General features: G+C 40.7%; 1 protein-coding gene across 2 annotated transcripts; it reads left to right on the top strand.

Moving 5' to 3' along the window:
* The first annotated feature begins 6,149 nt into the window (after positions 1 to 6,149).
* LOC117607509 (uncharacterized) lies at positions 6,150 to 8,914 on the top strand. 2 transcript variants are annotated; one of them, XM_034331279.2, is made up of 6 exons: positions 6,150 to 6,631; positions 6,854 to 7,064; positions 7,231 to 7,527; positions 7,609 to 7,794; positions 7,886 to 8,115; positions 8,185 to 8,914. In XM_034331279.2, exons 1-6 carry the CDS (start codon positions 6,374 to 6,376, stop codon positions 8,389 to 8,391), a joined length of 1,389 nt encoding a protein of 462 aa, XP_034187170.2. In that variant the 5' UTR covers positions 6,150 to 6,373; the 3' UTR covers positions 8,392 to 8,914. The 2 variants fall into 2 exon arrangements, with proteins under 2 accessions (XP_034187170.2, XP_034187180.2); XM_034331289.2 differs by having other exon boundaries at positions 6,154 to 6,631; positions 7,639 to 7,794.
* The last annotated feature ends 590 nt before the right edge of the window (positions 8,915 to 9,504 follow it).

The raw sequence follows: 9,504 nt of genomic DNA, 5'->3' as shown, positions 1-9,504 counted from the left end.
AGAGTGAATAGCTGGGAGCATCTTCATTCAAGCTTTATATAGGTATTGTACCCCCTTTCCTAACTGGCCTGTAGAAAGACCCTGCCATCGTAGTTGCCCGCTGTAATTGTACCATCTACAATCTACGAGACCAAGAATGACTCTTATAAAAAAAAAAAAAGAGTAAACAATACTCTGCTATGTATAACTGTCCTTTAATCTACTCCGTTTGCGTACGCTCGAGTTGCGGCGAATTGGAAAACTCCGATTTCGTACGATCGATCCTTTAACCCGGTCGAGCAACGAAATCAGTGTTTCCTCTTCACGGACGAGTTTTTTCGGAAGAGACCAGGAAGTTTAAAAGCAAAGTAACTGCTTTTAAAAACTTTTGTTTTAGCGAGTTTATTGAATTTCGCAACTTGGGGATTTTACCGATTAACGATTAATAATTAGCCACCAATTAACTAGAAAACGGTAGATGTTTTGGAAAGTCTGTTGGATCTTTAAAATCTCTTTACGCTTTTTAAATTACTCGACCGGGAGGAAGAGGAATATTAAGTTAGAGCGATTGTAGAAAGAGCATTGGTAAGAGTTTGCGATTACATCGTGGTTTCAAAGTGATGCTCGATGTTAGCAACTAGGTAGCCATATTAGCCGAATTAATGAGAAAATGAGAGGTTATTAAATCGGTTACGCGAGAAGGTCCGAGGACGCAATTGGTCGACGGTGCGGCTGTATGCGGAACGAATCGCGAAAAGGCACGACTTCCACTTTATCTCCTAGATTTAGTGGCAACTTTGTTTAGAAGGCTGCGTGTATTCGACCGCAAAGGATAGGTCCTTGTTACCTTCTTATCCTCGGAGGTATACGGGGACCAGCCGTTCCATATAACCCTTTAGCTATATTCCGTCAGTTTTTCTCGTTCAGGGAATCAAGCCACAATGGAAAATTCTTCCATCAAGATTTTTTTCTTTTCATTTTTCCTTCTTTTGATCAGTGGAAGTAAAACTTTCCAAGGAAAATATAGTTTTCACAGTTGAAAACTGTCCGAAAGAAGAAAACCAAGGTACGTATCGAAAAGAATGACAGAGAATCTTCGGAACGGATGACCTTTATGTACGAAGAGGAAAGAATAGTGAAGGAGAAAGTCACACGGTGGAATTAGCTCCCTGACCAAACTATCCTCTGGTAAAATTTAATATTACACGTTGCTCTAATCTTGCGCAAAACTCTGACGAGCCAGTGTTGTTGGAAACGCGAATGTAATTTTGCCCTCGAGTCGTTTGATTATTTCGCTTTGTCTCCGATGATTCTTGCCTTCTTGCAGAAAGATACGTGTCGACCACCCTGTTACCAGTTCGCGTACGATTAACCAGTTTTCATATGAAATTACATTGAGCTAAACGGAACTTGCTTATCCGCTTAAAATTGATAAAAGTGATATCCTACCTTGTTAACGTTCATGGAATTACCCTCGCCTTTTCCTTGAACAATGGTGCCACCTTCGTAAACAGCGTTAAACCAACTTGTCTGATTGTCTCTCAACAGTCTCACGTACAACTATTCGATAGTTGTACATGATCAATTTGTTCGTAATTGAAATTCAAGTTTAAATTCAATATTCGATTCGTTTTTTCTTTCCGATCGCAACTTGCAGAAGTATATTTTCATAAATTTACCAGCAACCAATATTGGTACAGGAGTGAGCAGAAAGGAAAACATTTAACAGAATTGCGCAAAATGGTATAGAACAACGAAACGTAGATTGGTAATTATTCGCACTAAAGTCTAGTAGTAATTCACTTTTAAAATTAAGATCGTCTAATTACAATAGCTTATAAACTTTTACTTTCCTAATACCTACGAATTATCTATTCGAACCTTTCCTCCCTTCCGGAAGCCTTTCTTCTCGTTAGTTTTCAGCCGTAATAACCATTTTACGCACTCGGTAGCTGGTAAACTGCCAGCTTTCTATCCTTCTATCTGCTCATCGTTTTGAAAAAGACTATCATGGTTGCAGTAAACTACCCGCGAATCCTGTAATCCTTTCACGATAACGAGGGAGGTCGTAAAATTTTCCAAATATCAGAGACATTCGCGAGCATCGATCTTTAGAAAGCAACATTCTTTCGCTCTTCCTCTTTTGCTACATAGCAATGCTAAATAGCAAAATCTGTTTCTATTTTGTAATCTGAGCCTTCCTTTCTGAGAATAATCAAACAACGTTGAAAGCCTGTCGAAAAATCGATGTTCGTATATGCTGGATAAAGCGAAATCGCAAATGCTGTTATGCGATCATCGGTCAAGGAGACACGTATCGAGATAGAAGGTTTGTCTTCGAGTAGGTGCTTGATTAGAGCCCACAGGGAACGTTCGATAATAATTGTTCGTTGCTCTAGCAAGCCGCTAATGGATTAGACGGCTACTAATTTTCGAAATACCGCTACACTTTGCTTCGCAAATTTGAAATCGTTTATCGATGTGTACTTTCACTGAACTTTATTAGTCGGTGTGCCAAACTTATTTAGGTAAAATTAGTTACAGATTGGTTTTTAGTTTGCAAGACAATACGCGTTTCTTTTTCTCGATGAGAAAGCGAACGAGGCTCTTTGTGCAGCAGTCTAAGGTCGTAAAACCTGCTTACGCCTGCAAGCAACATATTCGTTGATTAATTATGCATTTTCTCTTCGTGGTCCCTGTCAAGAGTTTGCATAATAGCGCGGCCGGCAGATGGTAACTTCGAAAGCGAATTAGCTCGTTTCTGTATCTCTACCTTCTATTAATAGCGCGCAACACTTTAAACAGCCTAACGTAGCTTTTGTTAAAGGTAGGTTCGAACATCGTTTGAAAAGCTTCGTTTAAAACCGCGTCGACGACGACGGTACGTTATTGGTGAACAGGAGAAAGGACGCAAGCGATACGTTTTCATTCTTAGGATAAACGTAATGCGTGATGAATGTAACGAAGGAATGTAAATGCGTGTTTCGAAAAACGTTGCTCCTCTTTAGGTTGTCGCTTCGGCCAGGTGTATGTATGTTTCGTTGTAAAAGCGAACTGTGCTCGCGTCAAAATTCGTAAGTTTACCCCGATATCGAACGATTACTCGAAAGAAATTTGATTCTTTGCTCGATGAAAATTGAAAATCGAATATCGAAAATCGGAAATCGAAAACATTGATTGCATAATGCGAAGCGTCATCGCTCTATAGAAAATAGGTAATGCAGGAATGTTGTACACGTAGAACGCAAAAGCTGATTGTGAATTTTGCTTCTAGAGTGACCACTTCTCTCGAGCAAACCAAACCAATTGAGTTATCCGGCGCTTCTTCTGGAGAATGAGCGGACGATCTGCGTGTAGATTACATCAACTCGATTGCCGCGTCGTTGTCACTGGTAAAAATTGCGCAAACAACGCTACGCCAGAGGCGACGAAACTTGCGTAGAAAGCCGAATCATATGCGCATATTATATACTACAAGTAAATATTTCATATTTATTTTTACACATCAAATGAAAGATACAAAAAAAAATTAATTATTTTCTGTTTGAGAGTAAGATATCTGTACTACAGATATACATGTATGAATGAACATTTTCTTTATTAAGAGTGTAAATTTGTTCTGTTATGTATTGATCAAAAACATTGTAGTCATGATTATATAAATTAACAAATTTTAATAATAATTTATTACAAACATGTACCTATATTGTACAATAATTTCATAGACAATATTTATTCCTAGTTATTTATTATTTTTTTGTCTTATGAGGCCCAACCCTTTATCACTGCATCCCTTACATGTCTGTATCCTTAACATCCCTCTATCCCTTATATCACTATATTCCCTATATTCCTGCATCTCGTATATGCTGGTATTCCTTATACCTCGGCATCCCTTACATCTCTGTACCCTTTATGTCTCCGTATCCCTTACACTCCTGAATTCTTCCTGCATCTCTTGTATGCTTTCAACCCTTATAATAAATATATTATAAATAAAATACTTATGGCCACTGGTTCGAGTAAAGGTAAGTAAAGGTAAGTAAAGTCTCGTGAAAAATAATGTTAAATTTAAATTTTTGCAAAATTTAGTTCCTTTTTTTACCGCTAGAGGGCGCTGATTCGACGTCGTAAATTTAGTTCGCATTTTTGCCACTAGAGGGCCAAAATTCGTGCAAGGTTTAGTTCCTTTTTCCGAAACCAGATGGCGCTGATCCAACGCCGAAAATTTAGTTCACATTTTTGCCGCCAGAGGGCCAGAAATGGTGCAAGGTTTAGTTCCTTTTTCCGAAACCAGATGGCGCTCATTCGACATCGAAATTTTAGTTCGCATTTTTGCCGCCAGAGAGCCAGAAATGGTGCAAGGTTTAGTTCCTTTTTCCGAAACCAGATGGCGCTGATTCGACATCGAAATTTTAGTTTGCATTTTTGCCGCCAGATGGCCAGAAATGGTGCAAGGTTTAGTTTCTTTTTCCGAAACCAGATGGCGCTGATCCGACGTCGAAAATTTAGTTCACGTTTTTGCCGCCAGAGGACCAAAAATTTTGCAAGGTTTAGTTCCTTCGTTTACCGCTAGGAGGCGCTATAATGGGATGCTTACAAAAGAGATGCAAGGATGTAAGGAATGCAGGGGTGTAAGGAATGCAGAGATGTAGGAGATGCAGGAATGTAAGGAATGCAGAGATGTAAGGGATGCAGGGATGTAAGGAATGCAGGGATGTAAGGAATGTAGGGATGTAAGGAATGCACGGGTGTAAGGAATGTAGGGATGTAAGGAATGCACGGGTGTAAAGAATGCAGAGATGTAGGGGATGCAGGAATGTAAGGAGAGCAGAGATGTAAAGGATTTTTTTTTTTTTTTAACGTGGGGAAATCTTGCATAAGACCCCCCACCGACCCCTGGGAGAGGGCGGCGGGGGAGTGTCAGATTCCTACTGACTAAAACCCCACGGCGACCAACACTGGCGCTAATCAAGTGGTTATTATTCAACGAACGTCTTAAAGTTAATGCAAATAATCTTTACTTTGAATTTTTGACAAAAATTTGATGCTCGACCGATACTGTGGTACTATCATTGCAAGATTACTTACATACACATATAACATTTTTCTGCCTTGTTTTCGAGCATGCGTACAACGTCTCAGCGTCACTCACAGACATGTTTCCGCGTTATTAAAAGAAAAGTTTAGTGACTACAGGTGTAAAAAGGGTTGCAGGGCTGAAAGGGATACGGAGATGCAGTGCAGTGGTAGATCCCGCGAGGTTCATCTGGGGGCACCTGGGACCCCATAAATTACGACCCCTCAAAAACAAAGACACGTTGAATGTTTTTTACCGGTAGTCACTAGAGTCAAAGGGTACTTACGTAGTCTATTTTCAATTATAACCCCGTCGACTTACTTGCCGACTTATCAACTGATCCATCGGCGGTCGATAAGTTGCCATCGCAATAGTCGGTAATCCGGCAGTCGGTAAGTTGCCATCTGATTGGTCGGTAATCCGGCAGTCGGTAAATTGCTGCGTAGCTTCTTGGTTTCGGAAAATTGGTGGGTAAGCTGTCGAATAGTTTCGGTTACTTTAATATAGATGGTGCTACGATCGAAAATGAGAATCTCACCTCTTCGACGTATCGGATGCCGAGATGTAAGGGTTGCGGCTCATGGGGGGTGGGATAAAATTATTAAGTTCATCTATCTTATCAATTTATTGAATAAGCTAAAAAAATTAAATAAACGCAGAAAATAAAATAAAGGTATAGCTATGATTAACAGATAGATCCGCATCCCTCGGCTGTCGCTATAAGACTGACGGTGAGTGGGTTTGACTTCGGGCTAGGTTGATCGGTTGATAATGTTGCCCGATTAGCCGTGACGGGCCGTTTCATCGTCACGTCATCGCCACGACTGGCTATCTTTACTTTAATGAAACTACCGCGATCAATGATGACAGATTACATATTGGAGGCGCGTTGTCTATAGGTACATAGATGACCAATTCGAATTTGTTTGTAATTTCAGATGCTAGGTGTGCGTTTATGACGATTGCAAAACGTTCGTTCGATATAACGTTGTAGAAAACGAAGACAAGGAAGATCGAGCGGTTTGTCGCGCGATCGTCCGCTGTCCGTAGCGGTGTGCAAGCGGAATAAAGATAAGCAAAACTACTAAGGATCGGTCGCGAGGCGAGAACAAAAGATAATCGTATGCGTCTGTTTTGTCGAAACAAAAGTGGTCGCACTTCTGCCAAGATAGTCAGTCCGTCGTTCGAAACGATCTTACGTCTTACGGTGTTAAGCGTTTCTCTTCCCTTTCGTAAGTAGTACGCGACGGAGTGAAAGCCGGTGACGTACGGTGATCGACCACTGATCGATTCTCAACAAAGTTATAACGGAGAATGTCGCGTAATTTGTCGGAAACCGAGAGGAAAAAGAATCAATTTGATAAGGAGGAGCGTGTTCATTTATTGGCTATAATGAAGCAATATGCTCCGTTGTTGGATACGAGCACCTCCACTCTGGCTCGTAAGCGGATTTGGACGATCATCGAGGAGGAATTCAAGAAAGCGGGCTTCACGCGCAAAACCTCTGCTCAGTTGAAAAAGTACTGGCAGAACTACAAGTACCATTGCAAGAAGGCCAAAGTATTGGGCAAGGTATTCATGTGTTTTATAACGACCTTACGATTATACCGTGCTCGTCATATTTTCTTTTCGTTCCGTTTCATTTCAAAGAAGTCACGGAACACGACCGATTGCGAGAAAAAGAACTTTTCGTTTTAATTTGAAATTTAATTTTTCTGCAAGCGTGTCGTCAACTCTCCTCTATTGTTTTCTCCAATTGTTCCACTGATGCGCAAAATTTTATATGTATCGTAGGAAAGTAAAAGATGTAGAAATTCAGGCGATAACGAGTCCGTTGAATGGAACCGATACCAGATCTTTGTCGATAATCAAGCCGTGACAAAGTTTCCGGAAGTTTCCGAATCTCTTCGCTCGATGTCCGATCGTTTGCAAAGCTCGTCTACTGAAATGTATCAACACGATGGGAGCTCAACTGGAAAATTGAATACCTCGGATGCCAGCATTGGTATCTCTTTTTCGTTTCACCTTCTTTGCTTCTTTTTTTAACTACAAAAGAAATATTTTTAAGTCAAAGGCAAATTTCTTCTCTTCTTAATATCCTTTGAATCGAAGAACGATTTAACTTACCTAAAGACTTCTGAATAGAAATAATTGTCCGTTTAATTTCAAAGACTTGTCGCGGGTGAAGATGGAACGAAACGACGAGGAAACTATGAGCAACTATTGCGACATGGAAGAAACGAATCCGTTGAAGGATTTAAGTCTCGAAGAGGACAGTTTGGATGAGAAGAAAGAGATTTTTATGAACGAGGATCAACTAGTGTCGCCATCGACCACCACGGCGAAACATAAAACGAGGAATCGTATCGTGGTGTCGAATTCAAGAATTTCCAACAACAGCGTCACGGTCTCGGTCATTTATCCGGAAGCTCGCAACGAAACAGACTTCCTATCCATCAGTAAATCAGGTAAATGGATAAATTTGTGTTTTAAAATGAAAAGTATAGATAGCTCGAGTCTACTGTTTTCTCTAACCTTCGCGCAAATAGCCATTACATACATATGTATATGTATATTAGCGGAGGTATCGTGGAACGAGTGCAAAGAGAAATCAAATGATTTGAATTTAAGTGAAAATCCGAACGCTATATACCCTGCACCACTCGTCGATTGTCCTAATTTATTCGAATACGATAACGATCCAGGAAACTTGGATAGGACAAATGGAAGCGCAAGTAAGATAATTTAAACTCTGTACGCCGTAGGTGTTTTTGTTCCCGTAAGCTTTACGCCATAAGAGATCTCAAAACGTGTCCTGACGAGCAGTTACAGATAACGAGAAAATTCATTTGTTCGGACATAACGGAAGCGAGAATTTCATTCACGCGAAACAGATGGATGATGATTTTGATTGTACGGGAGGAAAGAACGATGTCACGGTTCGAGGGAAATGTCCGAAAACTCGGCAGAACGATGCTTCCCGTTCGAGAGGTTGCGTGTTTCTGACCGATTATAGGAATAGACTTAGGCATCGGTTACTCTTGCAGCAGCTCGAAGTAGGTTGATGAAATGTTTGTTGAAATTCAAGCAAAGATCCAAGTACAGAGACGAGATTTTCGTTGCAGACGGAGGAGAAACGTTTGAAGGTAAAAATCGCCGAGATGACGTTTCAGGAAGTGCAGCTCAGGATAAAGGCTCTGTACGAGGATATGCGACGCACCGAAGAACTGCATCGGTTGCGTTTGTTGCAAGCGGCGGCTTCGGCGGCTGCTTCGGCGGCTGCTTCGACCGCGACGACTACCATTGGAAATGGAAAGACAAACAACGTTTAAAAAAAGTCTAGACCGATGAAACAGGTTATCAATGAAAATTGAAAAGAGAAGAAGGAAGAAAGTGAGCGATCGTTTGTGCTTCAAATTATTTTTATTAATCGTTAATCATCATTATCGTGTGTTACGATGTCGTCGTCATTTAGAAAAAACGCATGGGACCATACAAAATAACAATGCGCTTAGATTTTCGTGGTAACCGAGCAACGTATCGAGGTCGCAATACAATTTTCTTCTTTTCGCTGGTTTCCGTCGTTGATCGATCGAACTGAACGAACCGTATCATCGACGGACCCGATATTGTCAACGAATCGTCAACAAAGTAACAAGAACATTTTCTCGACGAAACACGTGTCGTCCCTTTGACTTACTTCGCGTTTATACTTTGCGTCTATACTTAGCGATCGCTATCGCTTGTCCTTTCGTTCCCCGCCGCGCCACCTCGCTAACTAGCGATTTTTCCTCGTATTTAGTGATTGTTAATAATTATCACAGAAAGTTCATAAAACAATGACCTTGACGTATCTTTGCGTGTACATACAATCATTTGCTGCTTGTACGCTCGAGTGTGCGTGTCTCGCGTATCTTCTGTCGTGCTATTTGTCGTGTGCGTGTGTTTGTTTCCTTATTTGCGTGTGGGTGTTAAGATGTGTAGGTGTTACGTATTATCATTTTCTCCCGCTTATTCCTTCCGTGTACGTCCTGTTTTTTTCATTTTTTCTTATCATCATTGTCTTTTCGCGGAAGGAGAGACAAAGTATGGTTACGCGGTTCAAAGACGGAAAAAGATTGTTTCGCGTTGCTGTTTTAAGTAGAGTAACGATGGATTAGCGTGTAGTATATAACTAGCGGTAACAGTATAGCGATACGAGTAGTAGCGATACAAGTATAGCGTTCTTAATTTTGCAGCGCTTAAAAATATTTAGTTACGCTAGAGTGTAGAATAGTTAGTTCGTTTTAATTTAATGCATAAACAGGATTGTTGTCGTTTTCCTCTTTCGAAATCATCGCATCGCGTCGAGTCGACAAGTAGAGACAGAGAGACAGAGAGACAGAGAAGAGAAACCGACAGGTGATCCGTTCTGCCATCGATCAATTTTCCACACCGAGAAAAGA

The sequence above is a fragment of the Osmia lignaria genome, chromosome 9, assembly GCF_051020975.1.
Source record: "Osmia lignaria lignaria isolate PbOS001 chromosome 9, iyOsmLign1, whole genome shotgun sequence".
NCBI lineage: Eukaryota > Metazoa > Arthropoda > Insecta > Hymenoptera > Megachilidae > Osmia > Osmia lignaria.
The sequence above is the reverse complement of the archived record's forward strand: the minus strand, read 5'-3'. Positions and strand labels throughout refer to the sequence as shown.

What these genes read in the sequence shown, in the direction of transcription:
- LOC117607509 (XM_034331279.2), top strand. Translation starts at nt 6,374, where the DNA reads ATGTCGCGTAATTTGTCGGAAACCGAGAGGAAAAAGAATCAATTTGAT. An exon ending in AGGCCAAAGTATTGGGCAAG is followed by an intron (nt 6,632 to 6,853) that starts GTATTCATGTGT and finishes TATGTATCGTAG; the next exon opens with GAAAGTAAAAGATGTAGAAA. An exon ending in TACCTCGGATGCCAGCATTG is followed by an intron (nt 7,065 to 7,230) that starts GTATCTCTTTTT and finishes TTAATTTCAAAG; the next exon opens with ACTTGTCGCGGGTGAAGATG.